The 19,209-nt window shown below is 31.5% G+C and overlaps 1 protein-coding gene across 4 annotated transcripts in view; it reads right to left on the reverse strand.

Annotated features, from left to right (window-relative positions):
• Nucleotides 1-19,209, reverse strand: part of LOC134697070 (beta-alanine-activating enzyme-like) — a 43,632-nt gene that overhangs the window by 1,603 nt on the left and 22,820 nt on the right. For all 4 annotated transcript variants that reach the window (XM_063559099.1, XM_063559098.1, XM_063559101.1 and 1 more), the window contains 13 exons: nt 18,011-18,128; nt 16,644-16,861; nt 15,049-15,238; nt 13,594-13,823; nt 10,852-10,961; nt 8,820-9,004; nt 7,539-7,749; nt 7,130-7,242; nt 5,325-6,100; nt 4,452-4,603; nt 2,506-2,669; nt 1,264-1,389; nt 792-923 (listed from right to left, as the gene is read on the reverse strand). In XM_063559099.1, the coding sequence (XP_063415169.1) occupies nt 792-923; nt 1,264-1,389; nt 2,506-2,669; nt 4,452-4,603; nt 5,325-6,100; nt 7,130-7,242; nt 7,539-7,749; nt 8,820-9,004; nt 10,852-10,961; nt 13,594-13,823; nt 15,049-15,238; nt 16,644-16,861; nt 18,011-18,128 (2,725 nt within the window). The remainder of the gene's footprint in view (nt 1-791; nt 924-1,263; nt 1,390-2,505; nt 2,670-4,451; nt 4,604-5,324; nt 6,101-7,129; nt 7,243-7,538; nt 7,750-8,819; nt 9,005-10,851; nt 10,962-13,593; nt 13,824-15,048; nt 15,239-16,643; nt 16,862-18,010; nt 18,129-19,209) is intronic.

Here is a 19,209-nt window from a genome sequence, read left to right on the forward strand (position 1 = left end):
TGGTACAAACCCAGGATAGTTTAAGAAAATTATTAAAATTTTACAAACTTTAACCACAGAGTGAATGTAATGTTTCCCCCCAAAAAAACTAAGTCCATTTATAAATAAAATACGGAAAAAAGGGATTTATTTTTTACAAAATTTACTTCTGTATTAGTCTTTTGATCATAAACAAGCTTCTGTTCATGTTAGGTATATACCCAGGAAAGTTTAAGAAAATAATTAAAATTTTAAAAACTTTAACCACAGAGTGAATGTAATGTTTCCCAGTAGAAAAACTAAGTCCATTTATAAGTAAAATACGGAAAAAATGGAAATTTATTTTTACAAAATTTACTTCTGGATATTATCTTATGATCATAAACAAGCTTCTGTCCACGTTTGGAAGTAATCCAGTAGAGTTTAAGAAAGTTATTAAAATTTCAAAAACTTTAACCACAGAATGAATATTTGTGGACGCCGCCGACGAGGACGACAACGACTGAATGTAGGATCGCTTAGTCTCGCTTTTTCGACAAAAGTCAAAGGCTCGACAAAAATCAGTGCAAACAAATTGAATTGGCTCATTCTTCATTGTAGTGATTGATAAAGTAATCACTCTTATCAGGACAGTTTTAACTTGTCCAGAGGTTGATCTAAATTTGCATGGATGGCCTAAGTAGTATTGGTATATCTATAATATATGATTTTATTTGCAAATTTACCCCTCAAAGGAGCAATAAAGATACTCTCCCATGTGTAGGGTTAAGATAGGAAATGCTAACTATTCTCACAAATTTATAAATATTTACCTCTTGGCCTTTGAAATTAATATGATATATTTTCTTATCCACACAACCAACACAAATGCCATGTTTTGTCAGCATAGGTGAAGAGAATACTGGTCTTCTACAGTTAAATTGCCACAACAATTTTCCATTGTCCTGATGATAAAAACAAAAAAGTTAATGCACATGTTTAAACAGTGTAGCAAAAGAATAAAAATTATCTGTTTCATAATTAGTAAATGTAGCCGTGATGCTGCTGCTAAGTCTCCATTTTTCAACTTCAATGAAGTTGGTCTAGGTGAAAATAAAAGGCAATTTTTTGGGGGGCAAATATCTTAATAAATGGTAACCAGACATATCTTTGAGAACAAAATTCATACAAAAATGACAAAAATAACAAAAATTACAAAAATTGAAAAAATATTACATTTCAATGCTATTGACCAATTAAATTCAGACATTTATTTAAGGTGTAATATTTTAGGATAATACTTACTCCATGCAAGGCTGCTACAATTCCTCCAAGAGTGGCACAGAAAATTAAATGTGGTTGAGATGAAACACAAGGTGATGCAAAGATACTACCATGGCCAATCAGGGTACACCAAACTTTCTTTTTAACCTAAAATAAAAATCAATTAACCTTTTTAATAGATAGCTGCATTCATTTCTAGTGTACTTTTGTGTATTGCTGAATAAAATTTTAATCATTGATGAAATAAACATGTTCACTTACAATTGCTGTATCTATGTAAATATTGAATATTCATCAATAAAATTTATATAAAAAAGTATTGTTAGATTCTGTATTTTTTATTTATTTTATTTTTGTGTGCGTCTCTAGTCATTTTTACATGTACAGGTGCAAATAGAGGTAAACAAAGGTAAACTTATTTTTTTCATGTTTTATTAACGAATCCGTCAATATAAAAGTATCACATGACTTCAGAATTGAATCAATTTATTTGAAAATCTCTTTTAAGAACTATCTTCATTGTGATTATCAAAAAAAAAAAAAAAAAAATTCTTCTCTTACCAACAGCCTTTTCTATGCAAATTTATTTTCCATTTTTTTCCTACGACTTTCACTGCACAGACTTTTACTTCCATGTACAAATATATTTATACGACAAAAACATTGCTAAAGCTTACATCAATAAATAATCTTGACAAACTTAAAAGTTTGGATCTATCGATGTCACTCAATATTGATTCACATTTGAAAGGGGAAATGATAAACATCGCAAATCCTGTTTCATGTCATCCATTTTATACAAGGTCTTCTGTTCGCAGTTTTGGTAGAATGTTTCTATTTCCATCTATTATATATTCTGTTCTCATTCAAATCCTTTTAATTGGCCGCCGCTGTTCAATTGTTTTCATTGAAATACTTCTGAACGTGTTGGCCATTTCTCCAAATAATATCCGCCATTTTGTCACTTTTTTCATCAAAAATTTTCACTATCGGTTTTATCGCTTATACCTGATTTAGAGTCAAGAATCTATCGGAATGCACATTGCTATAACTGAGATCCTCAACCAGTCACATTAATATTAAATTTGTATTAATTTCTGAATTTACAGTATTCAAAGTTCTTTCTGCAGACCAAAATATATGGGTTTTGCAGATTATTGAAGGCTTAACAGTGATCCATAAACTTATTTGCACTTTGTTGGATAGTTATCTCTTTTACAATCATACCATATGAGTATCTCCTTATTTTATATTAAAGCTTACTTTCACATTTACTGCATGCAAGTATTGATCATGTGACCCAAATATAACCAATGAAGTGACAGGATCTACAACTGGTGAACTTTTAATCTCTCCTCCAGTTTGGTATTTCCACCAAATATCTCCATTCATACTATTGACTGCATATACATTATAATCGTAACAACCTGAAATAAAGTGACGATATCATCTTAATGTTACATTATCATGATATGTTTTATACATGTCAATTTAAACCCTACACTTGGAATGAAACAACAAAAACTTATACATGACAGGTTTTGATAAATGACATATGATTTGATTTGTTTTATGTGGTGATTTTTAAAGTGTTAATCAACAACTTAGTAAATCATACAAGCACCTATTCTAAGTGAGGAAACTGTTGTTCAGTGGTTGTCATTTATTGATGTCATGTTTGTGGTTCATAAGTGTTTTTTTTTATATATGTATCTTAAAATTAGACCTTTGGTTTCCCAGTTTGAATGGTTTTACAGTAGTCATTTCTGATGCCCTTTATAACTTGTTGTTAGGTGTGAGCCAAGGCTCCATTTTGAAGTTCCTTCTTTGGCCTAAAATGTTTTACTTTTAAAAAATTTGGCTTGGGTGGAGAGTTGTCTCATTGGCAATCATACCACAAACTCTAATGTCTAAAATCTATATTAAATTTAATTACATTGCTGGTGGAAGTTAATGGAAATATTTTCAAATCTAATACTGTAAATTCAGATATCATTGCGTGCATTTATTATTGCGATTTTGTCATTTGAGAATAAAATGCGATTTTATTTTTTACGATGTTGAGAAAAATCCTGTTAAAATCATATAAAATATTTCAAAATGCGAGTTTAAATTATTGCGTTTACAACTCAGTCTCATTTTTCACAATAATAAAAACCTCGTATTACTTTCTGAATTTATAGTATAAATCTTAAAATCAGACCTTTAGTTTCCCAGTTTGAATGGTTTAACAGTAGTCATTTCTGGTGCCCTTGCTGTTCGGTGTGAGCCAAGGCTCCATTTTGAAGTTCCTTCTTTCATTATCTTTGGCCTAAAATGGTTTACTTTTACAAATTTGGGCTTAGGTGGATAGTTGTCTCATTGGCACTCATACCACATACTCTAATGTCTAAAATCTACATTAAATTTAATTACATTGCTGGTGGCAGTTAATGGAAATATTTTCAAATCTTAAATATAGATATTGTGCATCATATGTATATCATGTTTGTAGAGAAATAAAAGTTCTACCTTTTTCTTACATATAATTATAACTGTAATTATAAACAGTATATGTGTATGTTTGTGTATGTTATTAGACCGTTGGTTTTCCCGTTTGAATGGTTTTACACTAGTGTTTTTGGGGCTCTTTATAGCTTGTTGTTCGGTGTGAGCCAAGGCTCCGTGTTGAAGGCCGTACTTTAACCTATAATGGTTTACTTTTTAAATTGTTATTTGGATGGAGAGTTGTCTCATTGGCACTCACACCACATCTTCTTTGTAAATAAATTAATATATTATTTCAATGAACAAAAAAATGAAAGGTATAATTATATAATTACATTTGATGTATGTTTCATTATAATAATTTATTTTGATTGGCTTACTGCACATCACGTGTTATTCCGTAAGCAATTGCATCACTCAATAAAACTTTTCATTCATGATAACATGTGGTCCCACAATTAAGTGCACAGGTGAATAAAATACAAAAATTATAAAATTCGTATTTTCATGATCATAGCAGAAAAATGTAATTATAAGTATTGAATGCTTCTTTTTGTAACTTTATAGGGTTGTAAAAGCGTTGACCGTGCGGTTCTGCGCTTCATACAAAATGTACTTCGGTCAACGCTTTTACACCCCAATAAATTTACAAAAAGAAGCATTCAATTCTTAAATGAAAAACCTAAAATCATAAAAGGTTGCAGTGCATTAAGATAACATACCAACAACAACAAACTCTCCACATAATGTAATACAGGCTGAAGATTCTATTCTATCTCCAAGAGTTGTCTCCCATAGCAACTCACCACAATTAAACAATATGGCAGTAAATTTATGAGAATGAGATCCAATGAACACGGCCATTCTACCATCACTGAAAATGAATATACAAAATAAGATTAATTAATTTATCCCATGTCATGTCATGTCATGTGACCTGATTTTTATTCTATCAATTTACAGTTATTAATTGGTAATTAAAAAGATCACCCCGGGGACAACTCATCAGTTTTGTAATTTAGAGAGTTTTTCTATTCTTTGTGTTGTAAAAATTGTAATTTAGAGAGTTTTTCAATTCTTTGTGTTGTAAAAATTGTAATTTAGTTTTTCTATTCTTTGTGTTGTAAAAATGCATATCTCCCTCTGTACACAAAAAAAAAAGTAGAAATACACAAAATGTGCTTGTTTCAGTAGAATTTAGAAATTTTCCGTATCCTTTAGTCTCTGACAGATGGTTGTTTATTTTACCATGTTTACCATCTCATAACATCACTTTACTTTTATAAAGAAATACAGCTTTAAAGAAGTAGAACATGATAATACACTTTATCCTTATTTGTCCCCCATTACTGGACATCATAAAGGTTACTGTCAAAATTTGACGTCACAATAGAAAATATATGAAGCAACATTGAACGGAAAAGTAATTGTTATATGACATCAATAGTTCAAGAGGCCAAAATAATCAGGTCAACCAGCTCCGATTTCCAAATATGATAAGGTGTATACATGATATCTAAATGACGATTGCAATATTTAAAGTGTTCCTTTAAAGCAATGATCATTCAATCCAATCTTATCATTAAATCACATACCTCAATGAAGCTACAAGTGGAGAAGCATCTACACATTTTCCTGAGTTGTACATCCATTTTTCATTCAAGGAAAGACCATATGTACTTTTGATTGTAGATTTTTTTGAAGGCACATCTTTTATTTCATACGCTGTCCTTTTTAAATCAAATTCAGAACTACTGTCTGATGTAAAGGTAGTGAAATTTAATCCCTCATCCCTTTCATTTAAAATAAAGCTGGAATATTTAAAATCAGAAATAGTGTCATCCATATGAATCAGCCAATCAGAGCATCTGTTACATCTGGATACACATTTCATTCTACATTTCATAGGTGTCAAGTTTAACGAGAACACATCAGTTTTCTTTTTCCAATCATTTTGCTTGATTAGATCATTTTCTGGGGAATGCTGTTCCTCATAGAGTTTTTCAATGTCACTAATTCTCCTTTTCCTAGAAATGTTATGTAGATCAAAAGTATCTGTTGTCTCCATAGCTACATTTTGATTATCTAAATTTTCATAATTTGACCGGTCTTTTGTTAAAAATGGTTTCATAAGGCCTTGTTTAGGAATTTTGTCTAATTCAACAGTATCTCTTTCCTTTTTAATAGTAAGCATTATTTCTTTAATAATTTCACCAAAACTTTTGTGTAAAATGAAATCCAGTAACCATGGCAATTGAATATTTAAATCTGCTTGTATCTGATTGGCTAATTGAACAGCCTGCAAAGAATTCCCACCACTAAATATAAACATTGCCTCTTCTTTCACCTCTCCATTAATAACTAGAATTTCCTGAAATAAAATAAGAATAGCTTGTGTTTATAAAGCATGTTGACTGTTGGTTTTTCTTCTGTATGGTTTATAAAAGATCAGGGAATAACCAATTATCATCCTGAATTATTAATATTTTCATTCCAGAAGAAAACTCAGATCTAGTGTCAAGAAAATTTGCAATGAGATGAGTTGATGTAATAGCTGTTTGTAACACAATGTCAGAACTTTCCATACTTGTTTCAATGTAATGTCTGCCTAAAATATTATTGCCAATTTTCGTACCAGAAATCTTGTGCAAAAACTAATCTATAAAGCATTGTGAGTATCAAATCAGAAGATTGCTATGTTTTAGAAGAGAAACAAGAGACGAAACGAAAAACACAACATGAACATCACATTTCCAATTTTCAAGACATTGCGCTGTCCTGGCTGGTGATTTACAGTCAATTTCATTGAGTGTAGCTAAAGGTCAGATATTTGGTTAGCTTGCTTGCTAGCTGAACCATAAAGTTGATATTAAGTTAGGTGAACTACCCTCCTTTAAGAATAAGACTAGTAAGACAGTTAACCAAAAATGACAAACAACAAAACGAAAAACACAACATAAACATCACATTTCCAATTTTCAAGACTTTGCTGACCCTGCTGATGATTTACAGCCAATTTAATTGAGTGTGTATAGCTAAAGGTAAGATCTTTGGTTAGCTCTTGCTAGCTGAACCGTGAAGTTAATATTAGGTTAGGTAAACTACCCTCCTTTACGAATAGACTAGTAAGACAGGTAACCAATCCATCTGTTTGTAGGACTAGGCTACTTCTAAAGGAAGGTAGTATACCTTACTTATAATAACTTCACGGTTCAGCAAGCAAGCAAAGACGTTACCTTTAGCTACACCCTCAATGCAATTGGCTGTAACCCTTAACTAAAAGATGGCATGCTAAGACACATGATGTAGTTTTCCTCAAACTTTAAATTTACGAAATAAATAATAAAAAAAAAAAATCAGTTTATAAAAAAATAAATTACTGCTTGTAGATTTATCATACCTTCAATACTTTAGTCAGATATTTCTCCATATCATTTTGGGTTTCTTTAGACTCATCTAAAGGTTCAGAATGGGCTTTTACAATTCTCCACAATGCTTCTATATCACATTTACCTGTAAGCATATAAAAGTTGATAATGCAATAGTACTGTTAGGTGGAAAAGAACATGGTGCCATAAGGACCTTATTTGACCAAATTTGAAGTTAAGTTTTAAAATGTTCTTTTTCAGGATAAGGCAATTAAGAAGATTATCAAAGTATGACAGAAAAATAACCTACAAATCTAACAATTATATCTTAAAATTACACAATATTCTGAGTTCAAAAAAAAGGTCCTTGTCTGAGATCAGAACTCCCCCAATGAGACCCCCATTCCTGCTTTACTGAAAAGATATTCAACATCATATTACCATGGTTAGTCATTGGAATATCCTCTGTTTTGACGACTTTATCCAGCCAACAATGAGAAGGCAGGCAGTCTTCTATTTGAGCTTTTATTGCACTGACTAAGTCACCAAATGACTTTGTTGCATTGTCTGACCTCTCTACAACCACAGCTACTAAAATTCTATCTTTATATAGGATCTTACAAGTCTTTATTCTTTTTAACCTACATACAACCTGTAAAAAAAGGAATAAATTTTAAATGAGATATTTTTAAATATGTTATGTTATTGTTAGAGCTGAAAGGTGACCAGCAGTATTTAACTTCTTCATCATTTGGTCTCTGATGTGACTTTGTATAATTGGCAATCATACCCCTATATTTAGGCGACATTAATTACAAAAACCTCTTGCCAAATTTTATTATACTTAATTACTAAGCACTTTGGAGAAAAAAATCAAATAAAATTGAGAATGGAAATGGGGAATGTGTCAAAGAAACAAATACCAGACCACAGAACAACAGAAGGTCTCCAATAGTTTTACATTACCTTTTTACAATTAAACTGGTACTCTCATCAATGTGTTTTTTTAGTTGTATGAAGATTTTTTTTACCATGTTTATAAATATAGTAATCGGATTTTGATTTTTTACCTTTTTACAACACTTTTAAGCACCTCTTTCGTGGCGGTCAGTTTTTATTGGTAGAGAAAAACTGACATTCCTAGTCAATTAAGATTGGAATGGAATGCACCCCAGCAAGCAGGGAACGAACTCACAATCTCAGCGTTGACTGGATAGTAGTAACTACTTAGACCACTCTGCCACCGAGGTCCCGATATAGTAATCTGTCATTTCGATAAATCATTGTGGTAACTACCAACAGTTCCAATTTATTATTATGATAAAATCAATTGATGAGGGGGGATTGGTCCTGATCCCAAAACCCACGGCTTAAAAACATAAAATCATGAAGTTTTGAATTTAAAGAAATTTAAATCATGTCATCCCGAAACTTAAAAAAAAAATTCCCTGATCCCTAAATGATCAATCCCAAAATCCTGAGCTTGATAACAACGGTACTGATCCTGATGTCCCAAAAGGAGTCCCCTCCCCTTTTTCATATCCCAGGCTGTAAATGGTTGCATGTAGCACTAGTTACATAACTTAAAATTCTATATTTATTAATAGGTGATAACAGATTTATCTATCAAATTATCAAATCTGAATATTGTCAACCAAATGTAAATTCAACTGCATTTAAAATATATCTGTATTGAGGTATTGCATTAATTAGGCTATTAACCTGCTCAATCTCTTTTAAATCTATCCTTTTCCCATGCCTTTTGATCTGGTTATCTGTTCTCCCAATATATATTATTTGACCTTGACCATTTATATTGACAAGGTCACCAGTAGGTCTCAATACTTTTCCTTGTACGGCCTGTACTGGGTCTTCCTGGTTAATGAAACACACTCTATTCAAACTTCCTGCAAACAGAAAATTGGAAGTGTTCACCAAGTAACTAAATTGTTTTCTCTATCAAAATTGGTTCTTTTTTCTCAATCTGTGATTTTTTTAAACTTTTTTGGTTTGTAAAATCAGAAATCTCATTGTTGCATAATTTTTTTCATGTTAAAATAAAATCTTTGACCTAAAGTTGTTAATGTTTGTGTCATTTTTGTCTTTTGTGGATAGTTGTCTCATTGGCAATCATACCACATCTTCTTTTTTATAAGATCTTGCAATATGTATGTATGTTCCAGACCATATGAGTATTTGGACCGTACACGTACGGTCCGGACCATATATGTATGCTCGTACTGTCCGATCATAAGCGTACGGTCGGACAGTATGAGTATACGTGTTAGGTCCGTTATGACCTGACATTACATGTTACTTGATCATATGGATAATAAATTAAATTGAAACAAGCATTTATCACAATCTTTACTAGGGATTTTAAGTTTCACAAATTGTTAATGATAATGTATTACAATAAGATAAAATGAACAAACAAACAATTGAAACTAAGTATTTGTTTAAATGTATATCTGAATCCTATTTTGTTACTATCTCCCAAGGTGACACAATTCAAGTAACGTAATATTTTTTTTACATTTTCATGTATGTTCTTTGCATTTCCATTTTGTGGTCAAGTTGCTAAATATTCAAAAACAATTGACCTCCCATATATTTACTTCCGATATCTTCAATTTCAGTGATCATAATTTAATTAATGTATTACTGATCGACATGCTAGATATATTAGATTAACACAGATTTAGAGTGAATTTAAAAAAAATAAAAAATATAAAGTTTTTCATTTATTTTCAATTGAACTTTTTTTTATATTATTTTAATAGTTAAGTTATGTTGATCTGCTATATGCATTTGTATCTAATAATATTATTCAGACCGTACGCGTACAGTCTAACTGTATGAGTATTTTGAAAAAGTATGCATACGGTCCAGACCGTACGTGTATGGTCCAAATACTCATACAGTCTGGAACATATATTTATACTGTTTTTCACTTTTAACTTCTATTTACTTTGCTTACAGAGGTACCTTACACTAAAGGGAGATAACTCTGTAAAATAAGCTGGTTTTAATCACATTAAGGGCATATTAAGCTTCTCAATGATCCAAATTTGTGTTTGTCATTAACTGCTATATAACCTGTGTAATTTTTCTGATAAAACAGTTGGTTCAATTTTTTTGAAATTTTCATATTTTTGTCAAATGGTCAAAGAAAATACTTTGTCAAAATTTTATGATGTTTAACTAAAATTTTATGAAAATTAAACAAGCCGAATTATTTTTAGGGTATGTGTTGAGTACCACCTTAATAATTCAAAATTGATTGTTGGGTGGTTCATGGTCACATCCATTACTCTGGCTATATCATGTGCAGTTAAACCTGTTTAAAGTGAATCTCTTCCGAACTTAAGATTTTGTTCGGTTTTGGCCAATGTTCGATTTTATTAGGTTCTCAATGTGAAAAGTTTGTATGACGATGCTTAAGAACATGTTCAGTTTATAGAGGTTTTTCTGTTTATGCAGGATTTGGTTAAGCCAGGTTTCACTGTATATCATGTAAATAGTGACTCCAAGATTTTACTAGAGGAAGCCAGAGTGACCGGTGAAAACCACTGTCCTTCTGCAGTAAAAAAGATAATATTAGTCAATTTTTCGGAGTCAACTCCATGAGAACTGACAGCCTAAGTGTGCCAGGCTTGTGATAGCTGAAAATGAACTACTTAAACCAATCAGCCACTTAGGCCCCACTTAATTTGAACGCTACAGCATTGTGATTGTTTCTAATTTCAAATACCTATGAACAGATATCCTTGTCCAAATTCTATAACTTTGCCGTTATCATCTTTCACTATGTATTCTGTATCAATCATTGGTTTTCCAATTGGAACATCTTCTGTTACTTCCCTACAAGAAAATACTATTTTGAGTGAAAAAAATTAATTCATCCGATTATTAATTATCAGTTACCGTCAAGCAGCTGATATTTTACAATATCAATATTCAGATAATCTGATAATCGATTTATCGGGCTATATTTGTGTGTTTCGGAAGTGTTTTCTTTGTTTCACCAGCACTCAAAAGATGACTTGATAAGTTCGGGTCAAAGTTATTAACGTCGGTTCAAACATTATGACGTCGCTGATAAGTCCGGGTCAAAGTTATTAAGGCCGGGTCAACGTATTTGACGTCACAAAGACATGATACGGAATAATATTAAGAGCTGAAAGAGTGATATAGACAGTGGGACGACCGATAATATCAGATTATTACTTGACATTTTTCATAATGCATGTATTATCAGCCCTAAGTTCAATATCAGCTCAAGAGCGGCATGGCTCGAGGGCTGATATTGTATGTGTCTGTCCCAAGTCAGGAGGCTGTAATTCAGTGGTTATCGTTTGTTAATGTGTTACATATTAGTTTTTCCGTTCATTTTTTTATTTAAATAAGGCCGTTAGTTTTCTCATTTAAATTGTTTTACATTGTCATATCGGGGCCTTTTAAAGCTGACTATGCAGTATGGGCTTTACTCATTGTTAAAGGTCGTACAGTGACCTATAGTTGTTAATGTCTGTGTCATTTTGGTCTCTTGTGGACAATTGTCTCATTGGCAATCATACCACATTTTCATTTTTATATTTCCATTATCAAAGTAATTGTTTTTACACTGCAGTAAAACCTGTATACACCGGCCGGCTACGGGACTATGAAAAAGGGCCGATTTGGACAGTGAGCCGGTTTATTCAGGTTTCCGTTTTGACCGGAAGTTAATGACTTGTGACGTCCGACATTTTGCATGTAAAAGTTTTTTCTAATTGAAAATTATATCCAATAAATTAAAATATTTTCGCTTCGTTTTACATTGTTTGCATTTGCATCATAATGCTCGCGTTGTTTGGATTGTAAGACGAGACTTTCGATATACTCCCATGATCAATAATTTGAAATGTTGGAATGGCCGATTAAAAAGCCAGAATATTATCAAACGTAATTTCATCACTTTTGAAACGTTGTCGTGCAGTGTACAATATCCATTGATTGTTGTCATCTAGGTGTTTTTCATTATCAAGTTCATTTGTTTAGGGGTTCACAACAGGGAACCCAGGATTTCTAAATCACTATGTGAATTTCTTACTCCGCGATTTTAATTTGTTTATCCAAGTTAAAACATAAGATCAATCCGAGATATATTCTGTGTGTCTCTTCGTTTAATTGACACGTTTATAATGTTTTAATAAACAATACAGCTCATCGATCACTTCTGTACGATTGTGGGTTCACAGTTTGACACCTAACTAATTGATTATCAAATATGTTTTGATTGCATATCGATCATTGAAATTAATTAGACAAACCGGTTTTGACAGTTAATAATTAATGTAATTAAGAGTATTGGGACTTCATAATTAGACCGAAATTCGGAATACACAGGGTCCTATTTACAAAGGGTATTTTAACAAAGACTTTGAATGAAAAAATATGGGACTTTCATTTTCGGCCGGAATGGACAGGAAACCGGTTTATTCAGGGTCCGGTTTAATCAGGTTTGACTGTGTTTCACTGAAAAGAAAGCATTGAGATGTATTTTCCGGAGTTTGCTGAAAGGTATGTGATAACAGTAGAAGAATGTGATAAACTTTTCATGTCAGCCTCTATTTTGAAAAATATGGAATTAACGTAAATCTAACATGTCTAATGTTATTATCATATAGTAAAGTTCATGTATATATAAGAACAGACTCACAAGTTAAATTATGGTTGCTTTAAAATGTTTATATTTCTAAACAATGAAACAAGTTATAGTGATATTAAGTGTTTCACTTAGTTTCATCTTCTGTTGCATTAAACAATAATCCTGAAGATGTCAAGCAGGGCTTAGAAACAGGCACAAAACAAGAATGTGCCCTACTCACACTATCACTTTCTATGTTCGGTGGACCGCAAAATTTGAGTTAAAACTTTAATTTGGCATTCAAAGTAGAAAGATCATACCATCATGACCATATGGGATATGTGTACTAAGTTTCAAGTTGATTGGATTTTAACTTCATCAAAAACTACCTCGACCAAAAACTTGAACCTAAAGCATGACAGACAGACAAATGGACCAAAAACAATTGAATGAACAGATGCACAGACCAGAAAACATAATTTCCCTCTACTATCGTAGGTGGGGCATAAAAAAAACCCAATCAAATCTGAATGAAATAAACAAACTTAAATCTCAATTTTTATAAATTTTACACCACAGAAAAAAATCAGGATATATTTCGTTACAAGTTTTGTAAACATTTTGACATCTCTACAAATTCTTGACTCTTCACAAAAAAATGTTTTAAGATACAACTTTTTTAACAAAAATAAGGTTTTACTGCAATTTTACAACAAAATTATGGTCCTAACAACTGTTTTGCAGAACATTCTTGATAGTGAAAATATTTATGACTGCAAAGTATTTTTTAGTATTAGTGTTAATACTTATCTTAACAAAATAAAAAAATTATTGAAGTTATAAGTACATCCAAATCTAAAATACCTAAAATCTGATTCTGTCACCTGATAGATAGAGGACCAACAGGATACTTCAGTGATACCATATAAGTTGTAGAATTTAGTCCTGTTTCCAGGTGCTCTCCAATGTTGAAGGTGAGAAAGTGGTGGAAATTGTTCTCCTCCCAAACCTATAACTCTTAATGCTGAATGTTGAGAGAGAAGTGCTGTTTGAAGATCTTCGATTTTGAATCTGCTAAGTAAGGTTGGTGTACACTGTAAATGGAAAGTGAAATATTGTAAAAATAATTTGTTGTTTATTTTCCTGTTAAAATACCCTTTTTTTTACTACAAATGATTTCCTGAATAAGTTTGTCTATTTCTTTTGACCAAATCCTTATAACATAAAGGAACCATAGGTTTAAATTCTCTTTTTGTCACAGAATTTTATGTCCAGCTAGTAAATACTAATTCTTAAGTTTCTTGCCTTTGTGTAGTTCTTCTATAGAGATATACAATAAAGTGGGGTACTGTCAGTTTCACAATTCTAGGATTTGGAAAGTCAGTGTGATTAAACATTGCTCATATAAAGGGTTTTCATGATTACGGAAACCCAAGATACATTTATTATCAGGGCCTTAAATGCATATGCCAACTGGCATGAAGAGGATAGGTGAGGTGAATATAAAGGGTTTTATTGATGTAAAGACAATTATTTTGTTTAGTTGATAGCTAGTACATTCTTCCCGTCTTCTTTAAGATGTATGGTTTTCGCTCATTGTTGAAGATCAGGCAGTGACCTAGCTATAAATGTTTAACTCCATTCCATTTGGACTCTGTTAGATAGTTGACTTAATGGCAATTATACTACATCTCCTTATTATTATACTTTAAATTTTAAACGCATCATTTATATTAAGCATAACATGAATAATTTCTGAATTAACACAAATAAATTAAAAGAACCCAAGTAAAAAAACTGTGGATTCATTTATTTTTGTGGGTACAATTGTACCAAATTTTTGTGGATCTAGGAAAATTTTCATTCTCGTGGATTCTTGATTTCAACATGTTCATAGTTTTGCCAAAGTCTGCTTACATTCCTACAGAAAATTTGTAATTAGTTGGACATTGGATTTTTCCCAGGTAATTCACAAAATTCACACAAATTGGTATCAAATGAATAATAATGAATCCACAGTACAGTAATGCTGAGTTCACACGTAATTCGAATTTGATTTGCATTAACTAAACGTTCTAACGTCAATTCTAATCTGAATTACAATTCGCTTTACTGTCAAAACGACGTTAACTTTTAATTCATATTCACAAAAGCGTATTTCTAATGTGAATTAGATAATTCGAATTAGCCAATTCGAATCAATCGAATTAAAAAAAAAGAGTGTGTGAACGCAATTTGCGAAATTCGATTCGAATCCAATTCAAATTAAATGTCCGTGTGAACCAGGCATAAAATTGAAATGCAACACACAAAACAAACCTGCATAACACTGACATGATATTTTGTCAGTAACCATAGTAACTTATTTGGCACAGCTTTCATAGCATCTGATGTCATCAGTAAACATGATCCACTACTCAAGGTCACAAATATGTCTACAATACTTGGGTCAAAGGTTAAAGGTGATGACAAAAATACAACGTCTTCTTGGCTGATTCTAAAAGAATTCCTGAAATGAATGACAACCATTATTTTATGTTTGCCATTTTTTGTTGATAATTATAAACCGTTTTGTTTCTTTTAACAATTTTCAAATTTCTTATGTTTTTTAACAAGTTATTTGGTATAAGTGAGTGTATAGTCTGCAGTGGTCTCTGATAAATTCCTGTTCAACTAATCTAAACATGGTGCCAATGTGTGGCTGAAATCTGGTATGGATGTGATGGTATATAACCAGAACTTCAGTCTAAGACTATATATGTAGTCCTGCAGGTGCAGGATTTTATTGCTGTGTTGAAGACCCAATGGTGGATTTCAGCTGTTTTCTGCTCTGGTTTCTGTCTCCATTCTCAATTAAAATTTGAATGCTTTAGTTTTTTTAATTATGTCTCAATGACCTTAAGTTAACATCTCTTTATATTGAAGGACAACAATGATTGATTTGTTAATTGTTCGCTTAATAAATAGCAGCAAATATTCCTTGTATTCTAATTCTAATTTTCAAGACAAATATATACAAAATTCCTGGATGTGTATACATAATACCCGAGAATATTGTGACAGCATTTTAAAGAATGGATGAATAGAAGCAAACTGTATCCCTGTCCTTCAAATAATTCAGAGTTAGGGTAAATACAGGTTAGGGAAAGAATGATTGACAGATTGTAAGTACCACTTTAATTCCCAGTACTAGGGAAAATATGTGTGCTTCTTCAAGATCTGTTTGAAATAGACCTATTCCATAACAAATTTATCAATGAATGGGGTAGAACAGGAGGGACTTCCAAAATTCCACAATTATCTGTACACCTTCTTTATACCTTTAAAATCATATATATTAAGTGTATCTATCATTCTATCGTGGTAATTTATTGAAAAACAAGAATGTGTCCGCAGTACACGGATGCCCCTCTTGCACTATCATTTTCTATGTTCAGTGGACCCTGAAGTTGGGGTCAGAACTCTAATTTGGATAATAAATAATATGATAAGGAAGATGTATACTAAGTTTCAGGTTGATTGGACTTCAACTTCATCAAAAACTACCTCGACCAAAAACTTAAACTGAAGTGGGACGATAAACGAACAATTGGACGGACGGATGATCAGATGAAGGGACGCACAGACCAGAAAACATAATGCCCCTCTACTATCGTAGGTGGGGCATAAAAATGGTCAACCATGCAAAATAAATTATTTTAATTTTGGGGAAATCTGCATACAGATATTTGTATCCTATATCATAATGGCGGTTCTTATTGTTGCAATATTCACCGAGTATCATGATTTGCATTTAAAAAAACTCACAATATATCGATCTGAATTTACAATATTGTATGCATAAATGACTCATGTTAAAAACTAAATCTTCCTTCCCTACCCTCCCATATTAATTAAATGAAATAGTCCCTTACCTTTGATATAAAATATTAGGAACAATACAACGGTGAGGTACTTTGACAATCTTTGGTTTACCAGTGGTGCCAGATGTTGTGATACAGTATGCCAGGGATGTTCTCTCTGTCTTCAGAAGTTGTGGTCTGTTTAGCTTTACAAATACCATGTGGAGATCTTGTAATATATCACTGTGGATAATCTCAGAATTGTATTTAAAGAGTAGTTGTTCTAAAGCCTAAAAAGTTGTATGAAATACTCGTGAAACAAAAATTGTAAAGAAACTAGAAGATGTTAATTTGTTGCATTGCTATGAATGAAGATTTTTTATTCATTTAATTCCATGCATGATAAATTTCAATCAAATTAAAAACTGATCTCTCGAAAATGGGACCAATGATTAGATTAAACATATTTACAAGCAGTCAAGGGCGTTACTTAAACAAGTTATTTTTTTTAATTACTTACATATTAAGTAATTTTTTATTTTAAATATAATAAAATTACTTAATCGAGTTATTTTAATTTTCAATAGAAACATAGACTAAATGTAGTTTTCATGATTTTAAACAACTTTTTATATCATAAAATAAAGAATTTATCAGATTTGAGAGGAGTATAGAGATAAAGGGTTACTTTGAAAATAATGACAAAAATATTACTTGAATAAGTTATTTTAAACATTTTTGAAAAAAATAGCAATTACACTTATCTAAGGCACATATGTAATTGATTTAGGTTACAAATTATAAATAACTTCAGGTCTTAATTAATTCACAAGTATCTATCTATTTATATCAGTCTACCTTCAAGATTTTAGAGGAAAATAATAATTTAACAAGAGACCAATCTTTGAACCAGGGGCGTCGGTATGAAAGATAAGTGCGTCGGAAAGATAATTAGTGTTTCTGAAGAATTAGTTTTTATATATCAATGGAAAAATAACCAGATAACTGTGAAAATTATTTAAAGCTAGTAAAATCTGTATTCTTGGACACCTATAAAAATAATATTCAGAAAAATAACTTATATAAGTTATATTTAAATTAGCCTCGTTTTCAACATTACTTGTATAGGTAATTTTAATTGTTACTTGTTTAAGTAATGCCCCTGACTGACAATTGAGGCAAAACAAATTATATCCCAACATACTAGATTTTTTTGTGGTTGTTTTTGTTGTTAGACCTTTTTTTGTTATCTAAATCTAGAGAAAAGCCAACAAATTGTGTATACTGAAGAAAGCATGAATATTTACTTCATTTTAACTTGACAAAAGGTTTAGACAACTAGCATTCCACTAAATCATATTAAAGTTAAGCTCTTTTGGGTATTTACTGAAAAAAAAAAAAAATCGTTTTATAAAGTGTAGTACAATGAATCTACTTACTTTCAAATTAGAAGACTGAATAAACAAAATATTGACTTTCAGTTGTTCCAATACATTCTGTATATACCCTATGCTACTAGCAGTGAAATTCAGGAAGGCATTGCCACTCTTCAAAACTCTACAGTACAAAAGATTATCAAACGTTAGTACAACATAATCTTAAATATATATATCTTTATCAGATATATATTCACAATCATGCTTCCTAGTATCATGTAAATGGTCATGTGATCATTTCAGTGCTTATAGATGACTATACCGTATGGGCTTTGCTCATTGCTGAAAGCCGTACGGTGACCTATAGTTGTTGATTTCTGTGTCTTTTTGGTCTCAACTGTTCCATGTTAGGGGAGGGTTGGGATCCACTGACATGTTTATTACGGCCACATTGTGTATGTATATACAAGTGCCTGTCCCAAGTTAGGAGCCTGAAATTAAGTGGTTGTTGTTTGTTTATGTGTTACATATTCATTTTTCATTCATTTTTTTTACATAAATTAGTATGTTTGTTTTCTGGTTTGAATTGTTTTACATTGCCATTTTAGGGCCTTTTATAGCTGACAATGTGGTATGGGCTTTACTCATTGTTGAAGGCCGTACAGTCACCTATAATTGTTAATTTCTGTGTCATTTTGGTCTCTTGTGGAGAGTTGTCTCATTGGCAATCATACCACATCTTCTTTTTTTATATTGTAAATAATTGCTTAAATCCAATTCATTTGAGAGATAAATAGACATAGTCATTGAAACATAGCTCCCATTGATATAGAGGAGATAAAGATATTACATTTCCTTCAGTTGTTTTACAGATCAATCTTATTTGCATGGTCTATGGTATTCCGAATATTAAAGTTAAATCATGTTCACATGGTCTATGGTGTTCAGACTATTTAAGTTAAATTGTGTTCATGTGGTCTATGGTATTCAGACTTATTTAAGTTAAATCAAGTTCACTTGGACAATGGTATTCAGACTTATTTAAGTTAAATCAAGTTCACTTGGTCTTATGGTATTCAGACTTATTTAAGTTAAATCATGTTCACTTGGACAATGGTATTCAGACTTATTTAAGTTAAATCATGTTCACTTGGTCTTATGGTATTCAGACTTATTTAAGTTAAATCCGGTTCACTTGGACAATGGTATTCAGACTTATTTAAGTTAAATCATGTTCACTTGGTCAATGGTATTCAGACTTA

Source organism: Mytilus trossulus, chromosome 14, assembly GCF_036588685.1.
Source record: "Mytilus trossulus isolate FHL-02 chromosome 14, PNRI_Mtr1.1.1.hap1, whole genome shotgun sequence".
NCBI classification, from domain to species: domain Eukaryota; kingdom Metazoa; phylum Mollusca; class Bivalvia; order Mytilida; family Mytilidae; genus Mytilus; species Mytilus trossulus.